At 55.8% G+C, this 20010-nt stretch overlaps 5 protein-coding genes across 7 annotated transcripts in view; 3 read left to right on the plus strand and 2 right to left on the minus strand.

Moving 5' to 3' along the window:
- Positions 1 to 12045, minus strand: part of LOC145527545 (uncharacterized) — a 124072-nt gene extending 112027 nt beyond the window's left edge. The window contains exons 1-3 of one of the 2 annotated variants that reach the window (XR_014069763.1): positions 7706 to 12045; positions 5211 to 5468; positions 2380 to 4590 (exon numbers count right to left, since the gene is read on the minus strand). The gene's annotated coding sequence lies outside the window, so the exon portion shown is untranslated. Of the gene's footprint in view, positions 1 to 77; positions 4591 to 5210; positions 5469 to 7705 lie in introns of those variants that run through there. The other variant, XR_014069762.1, reaches the window with a different exon arrangement.
- Positions 428 to 2454, plus strand: LOC145527551 (uncharacterized). Its single transcript, XM_081545653.1, has 3 exons — positions 428 to 838; positions 1238 to 1550; positions 1802 to 2454. The coding sequence occupies exons 1-3, from the start codon at positions 428 to 430 to the stop codon at positions 2074 to 2076; spliced, it is 999 nt and encodes a 332-aa protein (XP_081401779.1). The 3' UTR covers positions 2077 to 2454.
- LOC145527558 (uncharacterized) lies at positions 4521 to 10082 on the plus strand. Its single transcript, XM_081545661.1, has 3 exons — positions 4521 to 8466; positions 8866 to 9178; positions 9430 to 10082. The coding sequence occupies exons 1-3, from the start codon at positions 8056 to 8058 to the stop codon at positions 9702 to 9704; spliced, it is 999 nt and encodes a 332-aa protein (XP_081401787.1). The 5' UTR covers positions 4521 to 8055; the 3' UTR covers positions 9705 to 10082.
- A 103-nt stretch (positions 12046 to 12148) lies between the features above and the next one.
- LOC145527489 (uncharacterized) lies at positions 12149 to 17710 on the plus strand. 2 transcript variants are annotated; one of them, XM_081545560.1, is made up of 3 exons: positions 12149 to 16094; positions 16494 to 16806; positions 17058 to 17710. In XM_081545560.1, exons 1-3 carry the CDS (start codon positions 15684 to 15686, stop codon positions 17330 to 17332), a joined length of 999 nt encoding a protein of 332 aa, XP_081401686.1. In that variant the 5' UTR covers positions 12149 to 15683; the 3' UTR covers positions 17333 to 17710. The 2 variants fall into 2 exon arrangements, with proteins under 2 accessions (XP_081401686.1, XP_081401685.1); XM_081545559.1 differs by having other exon boundaries at positions 17117 to 17710.
- Positions 17636 to 20010, minus strand: part of LOC145527546 (uncharacterized) — a 131263-nt gene continuing 128888 nt past the window's right edge. The window contains exon 12 of the mRNA XM_081545646.1: positions 17636 to 19846. The gene's annotated coding sequence lies outside the window, so the exon portion shown is untranslated. The remainder of the gene's footprint in view (positions 19847 to 20010) is intronic.

The raw sequence follows: 20010 nt of genomic DNA on the forward strand, positions 1-20010 counted from the left end.
CTGGGACCCTTGAACAGAATCTCAATGGAAACAGAGGACCAGAAAGTTGGCTACTCTTTTCTATAAGAGAGGGAGACCTTCGAGTCTTCCTTTCGGTCCTCCAACTTGGATGCGGGGTCTCAAAACAGTCAGGAGGGGGAGTGCCTTTTCCTGGGTTCCACGGCGCATCCAGGCCTCGTTCTGCCCCATTCTGTGCTGTGTCAGCCCTGGATGGAATCTTTCTTTCTGAAGTCTCAGCGCACGAGCTCCACGTGATATCGGCCCCAGGTGGAAAGGCATGGAGCTGCTCGTAGGCCGACAGACCTAGGAAGCAGATGGGAGAATGACCCCCACTCTGCAGATGGAGAGACTGGGGCAACCCTGAGGGGCATATGCTTGTCCAGGGCCACACCACTTATGAGAAGAAGGAGCCTGGTCTGAGAGCAGCATGGTCCTCGGAGCTCAGGCCCTGGCTGAACCCAGGCCTCCCCAGGGCTGTGGGCTGGGCCGTGTGGGTGTCATTGTGCCTGCACATGGCCTAAGGGGGGTGGTCGAGCAGTCAGAAACCCAGAGATTCCCTTGGGAAGTTTTGAGGAAGGGACCTCAGCACGAACCCCAGGAAATGATGTCACCTGCCGGCAACAGAACCCAACAGAACCCGCAATCCGGGTATCCAGGCCTCCAGAGCGGAGAGGAGCCCCCAGCCAGATCACTTGCTGCCAAGATGTTCTGCTGTTTGCCCCTGCCCAGAGGCCGGGGCCTCAGGAGAGCTCACAGGCAGTGTGCGTGGGCACCCTGTCGACGTTGGCTCAGGACACCCCCGAGAGGCCTCTGGCCCTTTGCCCGGAGAAACAGAAAGGTAACACGGGGAGCCCCAGGCCGGGCCAGGCCACCTCTCCCATGCCACCCGGAAACACCGGGTCCTTTGCCTGTGTGTGGGGATGCGGGTTTCTCGGGCTGTGTCTCCCTCAAGGAAGCCCAGGCGGATGTGGGGTCAGAAGCCTGTGGACAAGTTGTGCCCACACCCCAGGGGAGAGCAGGCTGGGCGGGATGGGGAGAGTGTGGGCAGCGCCGACCGGCCAGGCTGACCTCACACCCTCAGATGGGTCTCTTTCCTCCCGGGTGGGGATCTGAGCAGACACACGTCTCTGACCCTTCTGGGAAGAGAAGTTCGAGCAGGCAGAAGCAGCGGCTCCACTGGCCAGGCCCAGCTCGGAAAACTCCCAGCATGGCTGGCTGACGGTCACTGTCGTTGCAGAGCTTCCCACGTGATGAGGCCGAGGACGGGGACACCCCATCCAGCTCCCAGAGGGAGGGGTCGGAGCACCACCCGCCCGCCCGTGAGGCCCAGTGCAGGCTCCAGGTCAGCGTGCCCACGGAGGCATCAGCCCCACCGGGGGAGACGCGGAGGTGGGGAAGGCCTGCTGCCGAGACACCGCCCAGGATACAGCCGGCGGCCCAGTCTGAGGCTTCCACGGAGCTCAGCACACCCGGCTCCGACCCAGAGTCCAGAGAACCCCGGCCTCTGAGGCACCAGGAGGACCTGGAGCCCAGCACGCCACAGCACAGAGGTGAGGACGCTGGGGCTGGTGCACGGGAGTGTGTGGGGAGGGGTGCTGAGCTACACAGGGACGAGTCCTCGAAAGCTGCTGCTGGGCCTGCAGCAAGCGCTGGCCTCACACCCCCCGCCCCCCATCTTGCACACTTCAGTCCCAAAAGACATCTGACGCTGGGTATTCTTTGGGAACCTCTTGGAAGGTTTCTGTCCCGGGGTACGCACATGCCAAGGCTGGCCTGTGGGCAAACTTTGCTTCTCCCCCAGCTCTAGCACTGGCCTCCAACTGGAACCAGGCTCCACTTCCCAGACCTGTCCCCACACAGGTGGTGGCTCCAGGTGCAGGACCCAGGGATCCACCGAGGGCAGATGGAGAAGCGAGACTTGCCCTCGCAGAGACACCAGGCCAGCTGGGTACTGGCCAGCACACCGGGCAGATCGGATCTCCGTGCCTGCAGGACCCCCAGCCCCAGGCACTGATGTCCCACCCCCTCAGCGAGAACCTCCACCTCCACGTGCACCTCTACCTGCTCGGGCTTTAGCAAGAGAACCCGAGGCAGAGGAAGAGTCACCGCCTCGGCAGGGAGAGCCTGCCCTGGCTCCCGCGCAACACCCAGACGCCCACGATGACTCACCCAGCCCTGCAGGGAGAAAGAGCCCCCGCTCTGGACAGAGACCCAGAGCCCTTACCGGAAACACCACGTCCAGGGGAGCGGTCGGCTCTGCAGCCTCCATCCCTGTCTGCTCACCGTGGATGCCGGCAACTCGGTCTGCCCCCAGGGGACATGGAGTTCCTTTCCCCTGAACTGCTTTGCATGTGGTTTGTTTCCACCTTTCTGGTGATGTTTTATTTTTTGTATGGTTTCCTGGATTTTTGTTGGTTAAGTTGGGATTAGTAAACTGTTTCATCATTGTTGCAATCTGGGAACACTGTTGTGTAACTCTGGTGATACTGTGTTACCATCACCACTTTGTAGTTTCAGACCCGTTCCATCTTTATGCCCCACCCCCCAACAAAGCCTGGATTCAAGGCAAGCACGCCCTGTTCATCCCTCCCCCCGATCCTGAACACAATTTCATCTTTTCTTTCTGCATTCCTTCCTATATTCTTGGTGTCCCCAATCAATGACTCTCAGCGAAATGACTGAAGGAGTGTTTTTCGGACTCTCCACCTACTGTAAGACTCCATTGGAGAGTTCTCATTTTTATGTCATTTGAACTAGCCTTTGATAGCTGAAAGGACGGTGTACGTCCTTTCAAGATACCATGTGCCAAACGAAGCCCTTTTGGCAACTGCCATCATTATCTCCAGGCAGGCATTGCTGTTTGAAGGGTGACATCTCAGCCAGAAGGCAGAGGCTGAGCTCCTCTTGTTGCACCAGCTCCCAAAAGAAGCCAAGAAAGGGAGCTGGAACAACAAACCACCCCCATGCCCAGGAAAGCGTTCTTCATGACAGAAGGCTAGAAAATGACCCAACATCCTTGTGGCCCAGAACCACTCTAGAAAATCACTGTTCCATAAAAAAGAGAAACACATGGGAAGTTCCAAGGAGAGGCAATGCCCATGGCCAGTGTACTTGAGAGACGGCCTGACCGCTCCGGGGAAGACACGCACCGACGGAACCCCTTGGGAAACAGCAGTGATAGTCCTCACCGTCGTAAGGGTTTCCTCTGGGGACAACCTGCCCTGGGCACCACACGAGGGAGCAGACCGGCTTCTCTTCCTCTGCCCCCACACCATTCACTCATGAAGGCAGCTCAGGTGTTCTCATGCCCTGCCTGCCTGCCTGCCTGGCTCATCCGTGAGCTGTGACCACCTCCAGGCTAGGACTCCACCTTTTCCTCTCTGTGTACCGTGAATCTGCACACAGTGGGCTTTCAGAACCTTAGGAGACTTGAGCCATTCCCACTCGAGCCAGAACCCTCCCCAGGAAGGAAAACAGCTGTGGAGTCATTTTGGCCCCAGCACTGGTTCCGAAAGCCTGGCGGCTCCTACAGCCTCTACGGTGTGAAGAGGGAGGTCCCTTTTGACAGAGCTTTCCGGCTCTCAGATCTAAGCTGTTGTTTCACTGTCAGCTGTGTCTCTTCCGTTGCAGCCAGGTGGGCCACGCTGCTCCAAAGGAGCTCACAAGCTGAGTTTCAAGGGAGGACAGGGATGGCTACAACGTGCTGCAAACTGAGTGAGGGTCCCCACAATCCTCAGCAAAGGTCTGTGGTGTGCAAGTGGGGAGTAGAGGGCCCCCAAGTTCCAAAGGAAGGGAGGTAGTCGGGAGCTAAAGCCCTTGGCTGCTGTGGTAGCAGCTGCAGATGGCAGCCCGTCCACAGTGCACTTCAAATGAGGTCATATGAGCGGGACTCTGGAAATGGCTCCGAAATCGAGAGAAAGGGGTCAGGGTATGTGGGAATCCGGCGGGGGTGGGGGGTGGATGAAGGAAGGTGTCCCTCCTCTCTCCAGTGCAATTTGGTTTGGTGAGTCTCAAAGCTACCAGATGGCACTTCCCAAGTCAGGCCCCCGCAGGAATCAGGGTGGGCTGCCTGCCTCGGGCCCTGCCACAGGGACAAGCCACACCAGTGGCCTCCCTGAGCTCCAATGGCCGGATCTGGGGGGTTCTGTCTGGGTGCACACCTCCTTGCTGTGGCCAAGTTCCCCCCTTCTCTGAGCACCAGCTTCATCCTCTCGAATGAGGACATCAATTGCTACCTTGGCACGTTACTCTCTTCATCCTGTGAAGACTCATTAGGCTTATCCTACAATTACTAGCTGGCCCGAAGAGATATCTCCTGAATCCAGCTTAAGCTGGAGTCTCCCAGGCTCATCTGGCATGTCTTCCCTGAAGTCTGCCAAAACCCACACCCTTGCATTTCCAGGGACTCCCCTTAGCCAGCTGGGCAGAAAACCCAGCATGCTTCAAACAAGCTGACAGACAAGCGGGAGAGGACTCACGGGCAGACGGCTTCCCTCAGGTCTCGGGTGGAGCTCTGGGACCACAGCAGCAACGGGCCATCCCAGCCCCTGGGCTCAGCAGCGCCCTCATTCTCAGGCCGGCGGCTCTGCCCTGAGGGGAGCAGGAACGTCACCAACTGCCGCAGGCGGACCTCAAGCCCCTCCCACTGCTGGAGCCTGACCTCCCCCGGCCCCACCCCTTCCCCTACCCCAGCAGGACGAGAGCTCGTCTTCCCCTGGCTTCCAACGTGAGGCCCGGCCCTGGGCCCCGATTGGGCACTGCCCCAGCCCGGAGCCAATCACAGTGGCCAGGGAGGTGGAACGCACCGATTGGCCAGGGCCAGGTCATGTGACCATACTCCCCAGGAAACTCAAAGATTACCAAGGTTCTCTAAGAAACCAATGAACAAAATTATCCACTAAAGGCAAACCATAATTTTTAATGAGGCCAATGTCACAGAAAAAAAAAATGCTCCACAATAAACTGCTCAAGGAAGCTACTAAATAAACTTTCAGAAAAGTTTAGTAGTTTTTTTTTTTTTTTTAAATAGGGTGACGGAGAGCTATACCTTTCCCATCTATGTGAATTTAGGTTTAAACTAGATTTCCCTTGGCTATTATATAAGACAAAAAAACCCACATCACCCACTTTCACTCCCCCCCACCCCCAAAATGTGTTTTAATCTATTGAATTTTTGTGTCCTCAGTTGTGTCTGATTCACGGCAACTCACCAACTCTACACAGCCAGGCTCTTCCGTCCATGGAATTCAGGGCAATTTTTTCTGTCCCAGTAAATGCCCACCCTGGGTGATCCAAAGGCAAGGGCTCCGAGGCTCCTGAGAGACTAACTCCTTTCAGCTGAGCACAGAGCTGGCTCCTCACTGGGATGCCTGTGGCCTGGGGCTCCCAGAGGGGAGAGCAGCACTCGCCCCACCGTGTGGTCACTGCTGGAAGTGCAGGCTGCTCCTCACTCCCCCTTGACAGTGTCCCTGAGGGCAGAACAGTGTGAATCGAATCAAGGTGGAAAGGCAAACTCCAATGCAACCAACCTTCCCACAAGATCTCCAAAACCACTCAGGAACAGGGAATTGGAAACTGCAGGGGATGACATGAATGGAGATGGAGACTTGACACCTTACACCGAGTTCACTTCCAGTTATCCCTAGACAAACTTTCCATGAAAACTTGTCACAAATCTAGAAGAACAATGAGCAGAAACCGGACACGTGCTTTGAGTCTTCACACACAAAACTAAAAGGCAGTCCACAAAAAAAACCCAGAGAATACAGTGGACTTTGCAAAATCAAAGATATCTACTGTGGGAAAGACCTCATTACAAAAGCAAAAGACAGGTCATACATCGCGAGACGAATGAGTGGAAACACAAAGCTTATCAAGGATGTGTCTCCAAACAGACAAAGAACGCCAACACAACAAGCCTGTGAAAACTAGGGAAAGGTCTGAAGGGACACCAGACGGAGGAAGACACACACAGAGTATCCCGGATGATGTCCAGCACTGAGGGCCTGAAGAAACAACAGTCTAGTTGCACCCCCTCAGGCCTGTGTGACCGTGGATGAGGCCTCTGTTTCCCGGTGGCTCTGAGACATGGACAGGGAGGAAGGGGAAGAGAAGTCACTTGCATTTCTAATACTCACAGCAAAGTCTTCCAATGAGAAGGGAATTATCACCCCCACTGACAATGCCATTCACTGAAGTGATACCCACGAGTCCATCTACCCCAGAAGGGAAGGATGGACCTGTTCTCACAAAACGGCGAGAGATGGAAGGAGGAAGATCAAGCCCACACCAATCACTGGAAAGAGAAGCTGTGCTCAGGGCTTGAAAGAATTCCTACTGGGAAAATCATGTCACAGCCCCACATGGCAATCCACAGCTTCCATGCTATTCCTCCCAAAATGCCAATGCATTTTCGCACCGAACAAAAAATTGCAAAAGGGGTACGGAAACAGAAAAGAGCCTACATTGTCAATACAATCCGACGAAAAAGCCCCGATACGGACATCCAAGGTTGTGTGAAAGGAAATTAGACGACCAAACTAGGATCCTCAGGAGAGTATCGGAGGAGGCAATGGCGACCCACTCCAGTACTCTTGCCTGGAAAATGTCCTGGACGGAGGAGCCTGGTAGGCTGCAGGCCACGGGGTCATGCAGAGTCAGACACGACTGAAGTGACTTAGCCGCAGCAGCAGCAGCAGGACAGTATGCTATTGGGAATACAACAACACACACAGATCCAGATCGATGGAATAAAGTTGAGGGTCCAGAAACAAACCCCAGCATCCATGGTCAACTCATCTCTGACACAGACGGGGAGAATATCCAAATGGGAACAAGAAAGCCTCTTCAATCAATGTCCGTGGGAAAACCAGACAGCTACATCTGAAGAACGCTATTGGTTTTGATCTCATACCACCTCAATATCGGGGAAAAACCTCACCCTAAAGACTGATGTCATGAGATAGCTAGAAAGAAGCGTAGGTCAAAGGCTCCTTAACATCAGAGTCTCCTTGCCATTTGCTGGGCGGAGGTCGAAATGGGTCTCTTCAAGTAAGGGAAAGAGGTAAACGAAGTACACCACTGGGTTTCCATCCAATGGAACCTCTTCACAACGGAGAAGCTAAGCATTCACAAATGCAAAAGATAGGAAACGGAACACGAGAGACTCCTTGCAAGTGGTGTATCTGAGAAGGGGTTCATATGGAAAGAGACGAAGAATGCACAGCACTCAGATTCCAAGAAACACCACCACCACCCTTGACCCTTCCCCCATGACCAACTCTGACCTAAAGCCTTTCTCTCCCTCTAACCTATCCCTAAAACATAACCCTCATCTAATCATATACATGTGCATCCCTAGCATCCATCCATCCATCCACACACGAGAGAGAAAGAGGAAGACACAGACGGAATTGAGAAAGGAAAAGAGAGGGACACAGCCAGAGAGAGACACGGAACCAAAGAGAGGAAAGGAGTCGATGGTCCAGACTTTTCCTCAATCTGTCTCGAAGGTAGAAGCAATGACAGCGCCCTTCCACCCCAGAAGGGGGAAAAGGACGGAAGGTTTGGAGAGGAAAAGACAAGAACGCAGGGAGCCATTAGAAGCTCAGCCACCCGCAGAAGCCGAGCTGGGACCCTTGAACAGAATCTCAATGGAAACAGAGGACCAGAAAGTTGGCTACTCTTTTCTATAAGAGAGGGAGACCTTCGAGTCTTCCTTTCGGTCCTCCAACTTGGATGCGGGGTCTCAAAACAGTCAGGAGGGGGAGTGCCTTTTCCTGGGTTCCACGGCGCATCCAGGCCTCGTTCTGCCCCATTCTGTGCTGTGTCAGCCCTGGATGGAATCTTTCTTTCGGAAGTCTCAGCGCACGAGCTCCACGTGATATCGGCCCCAGGTGGAAAGGCATGGAGCTGCTCGTAGGCCGACAGACCTAGGAAGCAGATGGGAGAATGACCCCCACTCTGCAGATGGAGAGACTGGGGCAACCCTGAGGGGCATATGCTTGTCCAGGGCCACACCACTTATGAGAAGAAGGAGCCTGGTCTGAGAGCAGCATGGTCCTCGGAGCTCAGGCCCTGGCTGAACCCAGGCCTCCCCAGGGCTGTGGGCTGGGCCGTGTGGGTGTCATTGTGCCTGCACATGGCCTAAGGGGGGTGGTCGAGCAGTCAGAAACCCAGAGATTCCCTTGGGAAGTTTTGAGGAAGGGACCTCAGCACGAACCCCAGGAAATGATGTCACCTGCCGGCAACAGAACCCAACAGAACCCGCAATCCGGGTATCCAGGCCTCCAGAGCGGAGAGGAGCCCCCAGCCAGATCACTTGCTGCCAAGATGTTCTGCTGTTTGCCCCTGCCCAGAGGCCGGGGCCTCAGGAGAGCTCACAGGCAGTGTGCGTGGGCACCCTGTCGACGTTGGCTCAGGACACCCCCGAGAGGCCTCTGGCCCTTTGCCCGGAGAAACAGAAAGGTAACACGGGGAGCCCCAGGCCGGGCCAGGCCACCTCTCCCATGCCACCCGGAAACACCGGGTCCTTTGCCTGTGTGTGGGGATGCGGGTTTCTCGGGCTGTGTCTCCCTCAAGGAAGCCCAGGCGGATGTGGGGTCAGAAGCCTGTGGACAAGTTGTGCCCACACCCCAGGGGAGAGCAGGCTGGGCGGGATGGGGAGAGTGTGGGCAGCGCCGACCGGCCAGGCTGACCTCACACCCTCAGATGGGTCTCTTTCCTCCCGGGTGGGGATCTGAGCAGACACACGTCTCTGACCCTTCTGGGAAGAGAAGTTCGAGCAGGCAGAAGCAGCGGCTCCACTGGCCAGGCCCAGCTCGGAAAACTCCCAGCATGGCTGGCTGACGGTCACTGTCGTTGCAGAGCTTCCCACGTGATGAGGCCGAGGACGGGGACACCCCATCCAGCTCCCAGAGGGAGGGGTCGGAGCACCACCCGCCCGCCCGTGAGGCCCAGTGCAGGCTCCAGGTCAGCGTGCCCACGGAGGCATCAGCCCCACCGGGGGAGACGCGGAGGTGGGGAAGGCCTGCTGCCGAGACACCGCCCAGGATACAGCCGGCGGCCCAGTCTGAGGCTTCCACGGAGCTCAGCACACCCGGCTCCGACCCAGAGTCCAGAGAACCCCGGCCTCTGAGGCACCAGGAGGACCTGGAGCCCAGCACGCCACAGCACAGAGGTGAGGACGCTGGGGCTGGTGCACGGGAGTGTGTGGGGAGGGGTGCTGAGCTACACAGGGACGAGTCCTCGAAAGCTGCTGCTGGGCCTGCAGCAAGCGCTGGCCTCACACCCCCCGCCCCCCATCTTGCACACTTCAGTCCCAAAAGACATCTGACGCTGGGTATTCTTTGGGAACCTCTTGGAAGGTTTCTGTCCCGGGGTACGCACATGCCAAGGCTGGCCTGTGGGCAAACTTTGCTTCTCCCCCAGCTCTAGCACTGGCCTCCAACTGGAACCAGGCTCCACTTCCCAGACCTGTCCCCACACAGGTGGTGGCTCCAGGTGCAGGACCCAGGGATCCACCGAGGGCAGATGGAGAAGCGAGACTTGCCCTCGCAGAGACACCAGGCCAGCTGGGTACTGGCCAGCACACCGGGCAGATCGGATCTCCGTGCCTGCAGGACCCCCAGCCCCAGGCACTGATGTCCCACCCCCTCAGCGAGAACCTCCACCTCCACGTGCACCTCTACCTGCTCGGGCTTTAGCAAGAGAACCCGAGGCAGAGGAAGAGTCACCGCCTCGGCAGGGAGAGCCTGCCCTGGCTCCCGCGCAACACCCAGACGCCCACGATGACTCACCCAGCCCTGCAGGGAGAAAGAGCCCCCGCTCTGGACAGAGACCCAGAGCCCTTACCGGAAACACCACGTCCAGGGGAGCGGTCGGCTCTGCAGCCTCCATCCCTGTCTGCTCACCGTGGATGCCGGCAACTCGGTCTGCCCCCAGGGGACATGGAGTTCCTTTCCCCTGAACTGCTTTGCATGTGGTTTGTTTCCACCTTTCTGGTGATGTTTTATTTTTTGTATGGTTTCCTGGATTTTTGTTGGTTAAGTTGGGATTAGTAAACTGTTTCATCATTGTTGCAATCTGGGAACACTGTTGTGTAACTCTGGTGATACTGTGTTACCATCACCACTTTGTAGTTTCAGACCCGTTCCATCTTTATGCCCCACCCCCCAACAAAGCCTGGATTCAAGGCAAGCACGCCCTGTTCATCCCTCCCCCCGATCCTGAACACAATTTCATCTTTTCTTTCTGCATTCCTTCCTATATTCTTGGTGTCCCCAATCAATGACTCTCAGCGAAATGACTGAAGGAGTGTTTTTCGGACTCTCCACCTACTGTAAGACTCCATTGGAGAGTTCTCATTTTTATGTCATTTGAACTAGCCTTTGATAGCTGAAAGGACGGTGTACGTCCTTTCAAGATACCATGTGCCAAACGAAGCCCTTTTGGCAACTGCCATCATTATCTCCAGGCAGGCATTGCTGTTTGAAGGGTGACATCTCAGCCAGAAGGCAGAGGCTGAGCTCCTCTTGTTGCACCAGCTCCCAAAAGAAGCCAAGAAAGGGAGCTGGAACAACAAACCACCCCCATGCCCAGGAAAGCGTTCTTCATGACAGAAGGCTAGAAAATGACCCAACATCCTTGTGGCCCAGAACCACTCTAGAAAATCACTGTTCCATAAAAAAGAGAAACACATGGGAAGTTCCAAGGAGAGGCAATGCCCATGGCCAGTGTACTTGAGAGACGGCCTGACCGCTCCGGGGAAGACACGCACCGACGGAACCCCTTGGGAAACAGCAGTGATAGTCCTCACCGTCGTAAGGGTTTCCTCTGGGGACAACCTGCCCTGGGCACCACACGAGGGAGCAGACCGGCTTCTCTTCCTCTGCCCCCACACCATTCACTCATGAAGGCAGCTCAGGTGTTCTCATGCCCTGCCTGCCTGCCTGCCTGGCTCATCCGTGAGCTGTGACCACCTCCAGGCTAGGACTCCACCTTTTCCTCTCTGTGTACCGTGAATCTGCACACAGTGGGCTTTCAGAACCTTAGGAGACTTGAGCCATTCCCACTCGAGCCAGAACCCTCCCCAGGAAGGAAAACAGCTGTGGAGTCATTTTGGCCCCAGCACTGGTTCCGAAAGCCTGGCGGCTCCTACAGCCTCTACGGTGTGAAGAGGGAGGTCCCTTTTGACAGAGCTTTCCGGCTCTCAGATCTAAGCTGTTGTTTCACTGTCAGCTGTGTCTCTTCCGTTGCAGCCAGGTGGGCCACGCTGCTCCAAAGGAGCTCACAAGCTGAGTTTCAAGGGAGGACAGGGATGGCTACAACGTGCTGCAAACTGAGTGAGGGTCCCCACAATCCTCAGCAAAGGTCTGTGGTGTGCAAGTGGGGAGTAGAGGGCCCCCAAGTTCCAAAGGAAGGGAGGTAGTCGGGAGCTAAAGCCCTTGGCTGCTGTGGTAGCAGCTGCAGATGGCAGCCCGTCCACAGTGCACTTCAAATGAGGTCATATGAGCGGGACTCTGGAAATGGCTCCGAAATCGAGAGAAAGGGGTCAGGGTATGTGGGAATCCGGCGGGGGTGGGGGGTGGATGAAGGAAGGTGTCCCTCCTCTCTCCAGTGCAATTTGGTTTGGTGAGTCTCAAAGCTACCAGATGGCACTTCCCAAGTCAGGCCCCCGCAGGAATCAGGGTGGGCTGCCTGCCTCGGGCCCTGCCACAGGGACAAGCCACACCAGTGGCCTCCCTGAGCTCCAATGGCCGGATCTGGGGGGTTCTGTCTGGGTGCACACCTCCTTGCTGTGGCCAAGTTCCCCCCTTCTCTGAGCACCAGCTTCATCCTCTCGAATGAGGACATCAATTGCTACCTTGGCACGTTACTCTCTTCATCCTGTGAAGACTCATTAGGCTTATCCTACAATTACTAGCTGGCCCGAAGAGATATCTCCTGAATCCAGCTTAAGCTGGAGTCTCCCAGGCTCATCTGGCATGTCTTCCCTGAAGTCTGCCAAAACCCACACCCTTGCATTTCCAGGGACTCCCCTTAGCCAGCTGGGCAGAAAACCCAGCATGCTTCAAACAAGCTGACAGACAAGCGGGAGAGGACTCACGGGCAGACGGCTTCCCTCAGGTCTCGGGTGGAGCTCTGGGACCACAGCAGCAACGGGCCATCCCAGCCCCTGGGCTCAGCAGCGCCCTCATTCTCAGGCCGGCGGCTCTGCCCTGAGGGGAGCAGGAACGTCACCAACTGCCGCAGGCGGACCTCAAGCCCCTCCCACTGCTGGAGCCTGACCTCCCCCGGCCCCACCCCTTCCCCTACCCCAGCAGGACGAGAGCTCGTCTTCCCCTGGCTTCCAACGTGAGGCCCGGCCCTGGGCCCCGATTGGGCACTGCCCCAGCCCGGAGCCAATCACAGTGGCCAGGGAGGTGGAACGCACCGATTGGCCAGGGCCAGGTCATGTGACCATACTCCCCAGGAAACTCAAAGATTACCAAGGTTCTCTAAGAAACCAATGAACAAAATTATCCACTAAAGGCAAACCATAATTTTTAATGAGGCCAATGTCACAGAAAAAAAAAATGCTCCACAATAAACTGCTCAAGGAAGCTACTAAATAAACTTTCAGAAAAGTTTAGTAGTTTTTTTTTTTTTTTTAAATAGGGTGACGGAGAGCTATACCTTTCCCATCTATGTGAATTTAGGTTTAAACTAGATTTCCCTTGGCTATTATATAAGACAAAAAAACCCACATCACCCACTTTCACTCCCCCCCACCCCCAAAATGTGTTTTAATCTATTGAATTTTTGTGTCCTCAGTTGTGTCTGATTCACGGCAACTCACCAACTCTACACAGCCAGGCTCTTCCGTCCATGGAATTCAGGGCAATTTTTTCTGTCCCAGTAAATGCCCACCCTGGGTGATCCAAAGGCAAGGGCTCCGAGGCTCCTGAGAGACTAACTCCTTTCAGCTGAGCACAGAGCTGGCTCCTCACTGGGATGCCTGTGGCCTGGGGCTCCCAGAGGGGAGAGCAGCACTCGCCCCACCGTGTGGTCACTGCTGGAAGTGCAGGCTGCTCCTCACTCCCCCTTGACAGTGTCCCTGAGGGCAGAACAGTGTGAATCGAATCAAGGTGGAAAGGCAAACTCCAATGCAACCAACCTTCCCACAAGATCTCCAAAACCACTCAGGAACAGGGAATTGGAAACTGCAGGGGATGACATGAATGGAGATGGAGACTTGACACCTTACACCGAGTTCACTTCCAGTTATCCCTAGACAAACTTTCCATGAAAACTTGTCACAAATCTAGAAGAACAATGAGCAGAAACCGGACACGTGCTTTGAGTCTTCACACACAAAACTAAAAGGCAGTCCACAAAAAAAACCCAGAGAATACAGTGGACTTTGCAAAATCAAAGATATCTACTGTGGGAAAGACCTCATTACAAAAGCAAAAGACAGGTCATACATCGCGAGACGAATGAGTGGAAACACAAAGCTTATCAAGGATGTGTCTCCAAACAGACAAAGAACGCCAACACAACAAGCCTGTGAAAACTAGGGAAAGGTCTGAAGGGACACCAGACGGAGGAAGACACACACAGAGTATCCCGGATGATGTCCAGCACTGAGGGCCTGAAGAAACAACAGTCTAGTTGCACCCCCTCAGGCCTGTGTGACCGTGGATGAGGCCTCTGTTTCCCGGTGGCTCTGAGACATGGACAGGGAGGAAGGGGAAGAGAAGTCACTTGCATTTCTAATACTCACAGCAAAGTCTTCCAATGAGAAGGGAATTATCACCCCCACTGACAATGCCATTCACTGAAGTGATACCCACGAGTCCATCTACCCCAGAAGGGAAGGATGGACCTGTTCTCACAAAACGGCGAGAGATGGAAGGAGGAAGATCAAGCCCACACCAATCACTGGAAAGAGAAGCTGTGCTCAGGGCTTGAAAGAATTCCTACTGGGAAAATCATGTCACAGCCCCACATGGCAATCCACAGCTTCCATGCTATTCCTCCCAAAATGCCAATGCATTTTCGCACCGAACAAAAAATTGCAAAAGGGGTACGGAAACAGAAAAGAGCCTACATTGTCAATACAATCCGACGAAAAAGCCCCGATACGGACATCCAAGGTTGTGTGAAAGGAAATTAGACGACCAAACTAGGATCCTCAGGAGAGTATCGGAGGAGGCAATGGCGACCCACTCCAGTACTCTTGCCTGGAAAATGTCCTGGACGGAGGAGCCTGGTAGGCTGCAGGCCACGGGGTCATGCAGAGTCAGACACGACTGAAGTGACTTAGCCGCAGCAGCAGCAGCAGGACAGTATGCTATTGGGAATACAACAACACACACAGATCCAGATCGATGGAATAAAGTTGAGGGTCCAGAAACAAACCCCAGCATCCATGGTCAACTCATCTCTGACACAGACGGGGAGAATATCCAAATGGGAACAAGAAAGCCTCTTCAATCAATGTCCGTGGGAAAACCAGACAGCTACATCTGAAGAACGCTATTGGTTTTGATCTCATACCACCTCAATATCGGGGAAAAACCTCACCCTAAAGACTGATGTCATGAGATAGCTAGAAAGAAGCGTAGGTCAAAGGCTCCTTAACATCAGAGTCTCCTTGCCATTTGCTGGGCGGAGGTCGAAATGGGTCTCTTCAAGTAAGGGAAAGAGGTAAACGAAGTACACCACTGGGTTTCCATCCAATGGAACCTCTTCACAACGGAGAAGCTAAGCATTCACAAATGCAAAAGATAGGAAACGGAACACGAGAGACTCCTTGCAAGTGGTGTATCTGAGAAGGGGTTCATATGGAAAGAGACGAAGAATGCACAGCACTCAGATTCCAAGAAACACCACCACCACCCTTGACCCTTCCCCCATGACCAACTCTGACCTAAAGCCTTTCTCTCCCTCTAACCTATCCCTAAAACATAACCCTCATCTAATCATATACATGTGCATCCCTAGCATCCATCCATCCATCCACACACGAGAGAGAAAGAGGAAGACACAGACGGAATTGAGAAAGGAAAAGAGAGGGACACAGCCAGAGAGAGACACGGAACCAAAGAGAGGAAAGGAGTCGATGGTCCAGACTTTTCCTCAATCTGTCTCGAAGGTAGAAGCAATGACAGCGCCCTTCCACCCCAGAAGGGGGAAAAGGACGGAAGGTTTGGAGAGGAAAAGACAAGAACGCAGGGAGCCATTAGAAGCTCAGCCACCCGCAGAAGCCGAGCTGGGACCCTTGAACAGAATCTCAATGGAAACAGAGGACCAGAAAGTTGGCTACTCTTTTCTATAAGAGAGGGAGACCTTCGAGTCTTCCTTTCGGTCCTCCAACTTGGATGCGGGGTCTCAAAACAGTCAGGAGGGGGAGTGCCTTTTCCTGGGTTCCACGGCGCATCCAGGCCTCGTTCTGCCCCATTCTGTGCTGTGTCAGCCCTGGATGGAATCTTTCTTTCGGAAGTCTCAGCGCACGAGCTCCACGTGATATCGGCCCCAGGTGGAAAGGCATGGAGCTGCTCGTAGGCCGACAGACCTAGGAAGCAGATGGGAGAATGACCCCCACTCTGCAGATGGAGAGACTGGGGCAACCCTGAGGGGCATATGCTTGTCCAGGGCCACACCACTTATGAGAAGAAGGAGCCTGGTCTGAGAGCAGCATGGTCCTCGGAGCTCAGGCCCTGGCTGAACCCAGGCCTCCCCAGGGCTGTGGGCTGGGCCGTGTGGGTGTCATTGTGCCTGCACATGGCCTAAGGGGGGTGGTCGAGCAGTCAGAAACCCAGAGATTCCCTTGGGAAGTTTTGAGGAAGGGACCTCAGCACGAACCCCAGGAAATGATGTCACCTGCCGGCAACAGAACCCAACAGAACCCGCAATCCGGGTATCCAGGCCTCCAGAGCGGAGAGGAGCCCCCAGCCAGATCACTTGCTGCCAAGATGTTCTGCTGTTTGCCCCTGCCCAGAGGCCGGGGCCTCAGGAGAGCTCACAGGCAGTGTGCGTGGGCACCCTGTCGACGTTGGCTCAGGACACCCCCGAGAGGCCTCTGGCCCTTTGCCCGGAGAAACAGAAAGGTAACACGGGGAGCCCCAGGCCGGGCCAGGCCACCTCTCCCATGCCACCCGGAAACACCGGGTCCTTTGCCTGTGTGTGGGGATGCGGGTTTCTCGGGCTGTGTCTCCCTCAAGGAAGCCCAGGCGGATGTGGGGTCAGAAGCCTGTGGACAAGTTGTGCCCACACCCCAGGGGAGAGCAGGCTGGGCGGGATGGGGAGAGTGTGGGCAGCGCCGACCGGCCAGGCTGACCTCACACCCTCAGATGGGTCTCTTTCCTCCCGGGTGGGGATCTGAGCAGACACACGTCTCTGACCCTTCTGGGAAGAGAAGTTCGAGCAGGCAGAAGCAGCGGCTCCACTGGCCAGGCCCAGCTCGGAAAACTCCCAGCATGGCTGGCTGACGGTCACTGTCGTTGCAGAGCTTCCCACGTGATGAGGCCGAGGACGGGGACACCCCATCCAGCTCCCAGAGGGAGGGGTCGGAGCACCACCCGCCCGCCCGTGAGGCCCAGTGCAGGCTCCAGGTCAGCGTGCCCACGGAGGCATCAGCCCCACCGGGGGAGACGCGGAGGTGGGGAAGGCCTGCTGCCGAGACACCGCCCAGGATACAGCCGGCGGCCCAGTCTGAGGCTTCCACGGAGCTCAGCACACCCGGCTCCGACCCAGAGTCCAGAGAACCCCGGCCTCTGAGGCACCAGGAGGACCTGGAGCCCAGCACGCCACAGCACAGAGGTGAGGACGCTGGGGCTGGTGCACGGGAGTGTGTGGGGAGGGGTGCTGAGCTACACAGGGACGAGTCCTCGAAAGCTGCTGCTGGGCCTGCAGCAAGCGCTGGCCTCACACCCCCCGCCCCCCATCTTGCACACTTCAGTCCCAAAAGACATCTGACGCTGGGTATTCTTTGGGAACCTCTTGGAAGGTTTCTGTCCCGGGGTACGCACATGCCAAGGCTGGCCTGTGGGCAAACTTTGCTTCTCCCCCAGCTCTAGCACTGGCCTCCAACTGGAACCAGGCTCCACTTCCCAGACCTGTCCCCACACAGGTGGTGGCTCCAGGTGCAGGACCCAGGGATCCACCGAGGGCAGATGGAGAAGCGAGACTTGCCCTCGCAGAGACACCAGGCCAGCTGGGTACTGGCCAGCACACCGGGCAGATCGGATCTCCGTGCCTGCAGGACCCCCAGCCCCAGGCACTGATGTCCCACCCCCTCAGCGAGAACCTCCACCTCCACGTGCACCTCTACCTGCTCGGGCTTTAGCAAGAGAACCCGAGGCAGAGGAAGAGTCACCGCCTCGGCAGGGAGAGCCTGCCCTGGCTCCCGCGCAACACCCAGACGCCCACGATGACTCACCCAGCCCTGCAGGGAGAAAGAGCCCCCGCTCTGGACAGAGACCCAGAGCCCTTACCGGAAACACCACGTCCAGGGGAGCGGTCGGCTCTGCAGCCTCCATCCCTGTCTGCTCACCGTGGATGCCGGCAACTCGGTCTGCCCCCAGGGGACATGGAGTTCCTTTCCCCTGAACTGCTTTGCATGTGGTTTGTTTCCACCTTTCTGGTGATGTTTTATTTTTTGTATGGTTTCCTGGATTTTTGTTGGTTAAGTTGGGATTAGTAAACTGTTTCATCATTGTTGCAATCTGGGAACACTGTTGTGTAACTCTGGTGATACTGTGTTACCATCACCACTTTTTAGTTTCAGACCCGTTCCATCTTTATGCCCCACCCCCCAACAAAGCCTGGATTCAAGGCAAGCACGCCCTGTTCATCCCTCCCCCCGATCCTGAACACAATTTCATCTTTTCTTTCTGCATTCCTTCCTATATTCTTGGTGTCCCCAATCAATGACTCTCAGCGAAATGACTGAAGGAGTGTTTTTCGGACTCTCCACCTACTGTAAGACTCCATTGGAGAGTTCTCATTTTTATGTCATTTGAACTAGCCTTTGATAGCTGAAAGGACGGTGTACGTCCTTTCAAGATACCATGTGCCAAACGAAGCCCTTTTGGCAACTGCCATCATTATCTCCAGGCAGGCATTGCTGTTTGAAGGGTGACATCTCAGCCAGAAGGCAGAGGCTGAGCTCCTCTTGTTGCACCAGCTCCCAAAAGAAGCCAAGAAAGGGAGCTGGAACAACAAACCACCCCCATGCCCAGGAAAGCGTTCTTCATGACAGAAGGCTAGAAAATGACCCAACATCCTTGTGGCCCAGAACCACTCTAGAAAATCACTGTTCCATAAAAAAGAGAAACACATGGGAAGTTCCAAGGAGAGGCAATGCCCATGGCCAGTGTACTTGAGAGACGGCCTGACCGCTCCGGGGAAGACACGCACCGACGGAACCCCTTGGGAAACAGCAGTGATAGTCCTCACCGTCGTAAGGGTTTCCTCTGGGGACAACCTGCCCTGGGCACCACACGAGGGAGCAGACCGGCTTCTCTTCCTCTGCCCCCACACCATTCACTCATGAAGGCAGCTCAGGTGTTCTCATGCCCTGCCTGCCTGCCTGCCTGGCTCATCCGTGAGCTGTGACCACCTCCAGGCTAGGACTCCACCTTTTCCTCTCTGTGTACCGTGAATCTGCACACAGTGGGCTTTCAGAACCTTAGGAGACTTGAGCCATTCCCGCTCGAGCCAGAACCCTCCCCAGGAAGGAAAACAGCTGTGGAGTCATTTTGGCCCCAGCACTGGTTCCGAAAGCCTGGCGGCTCCTACAGCCTCTACGGTGTGAAGAGGGAGGTCCCTTTTGACAGAGCTTTCCGGCTCTCAGATCTAAGCTGTTGTTTCACTGTCAGCTGTGTCTCTTCCGTTGCAGCCAGGTGGGCCACGCTGCTCCAAAGGAGCTCACAAGCTGAGTTTCAAGGGAGGACAGGGATGGCTACAACGTGCTGCAAACTGAGTGAGGGTCCCCACAATCCTCAGCAAAGGTCTGTGGTGTGCAAGTGGGGAGTAGAGGGCCCCCAAGTTCCAAAGGAAGGGAGGTAGTCGGGAGCTAAAGCCCTTGGCTGCTGTGGTAGCAGCTGCAGATGGCAGCCCGTCCACAGTGCACTTCAAATGAGGTCATATGAGCGGGACTCTGGAAATGGCTCCGAAATCGAGAGAAAGGGGTCAGGGTATGTGGGAATCCGGCGGGGGTGGGGGGTGGATGAAGGAAGGTGTCCCTCCTCTCTCCAGTGCAATTTGGTTTGGTGAGTCTCAAAGCTACCAGATGGCACTTCCCAAGTCAGGCCCCCGCAGGAATCAGGGTGGGCTGCCTGCCTCGGGCCCTGCCACAGGGACAAGCCACACCAGTGGCCTCCCTGAGCTCCAATGGCCGGATCTGGGGGGTTCTGTCTGGGTGCACACCTCCTTGCTGTGGCCAAGTTCCCCCCTTCTCTGAGCACCAGCTTCATCCTCTCGAATGAGGACATCAATTGCTACCTTGGCACGTTACTCTCTTCATCCTGTGAAGACTCATTAGGCTTATCCTACAATTACTAGCTGGCCCGAAGAGATATCTCCTGAATCCAGCTTAAGCTGGAGTCTCCCAGGCTCATCTGGCATGTCTTCCCTGAAGTCTGCCAAAACCCACACCCTTGCATTTCCAGGGACTCCCCTTAGCCAGCTGGGCAGAAAACCCAGCATGCTTCAAACAAGCTGACAGACAAGCGGGAGAGGACTCACGGGCAGACGGCTTCCCTCAGGTCTCGGGTGGAGCTCTGGGACCACAGCAGCAACGGGCCATCCCAGCCCCTGGGCTCAGCAGCGCCCTCATTCTCAGGCCGGCGGCTCTGCCCTGAGGGGAGCAGGAACGTCACCAACTGCCGCAGGCGGACCTCAAGCCCCTCCCACTGCTGGAGCCTGACCTCCCCCGGCCCCACCCCTTCCCCTACCCCAGCAGGACGAGAGCTCGTCTTCCCCTGGCTTCCAACGTGAGGCCCGGCCCTGGGCCCCGATTGG

This window comes from Giraffa tippelskirchi, chromosome 11, assembly GCF_054371585.1.
Source record: "Giraffa tippelskirchi isolate mGirTip1 chromosome 11, T2T-mGirTip1v1.2.pri, whole genome shotgun sequence".
In the NCBI taxonomy this organism is placed as follows: Eukaryota; Metazoa; Chordata; class Mammalia; order Artiodactyla; family Giraffidae; genus Giraffa; species Giraffa tippelskirchi.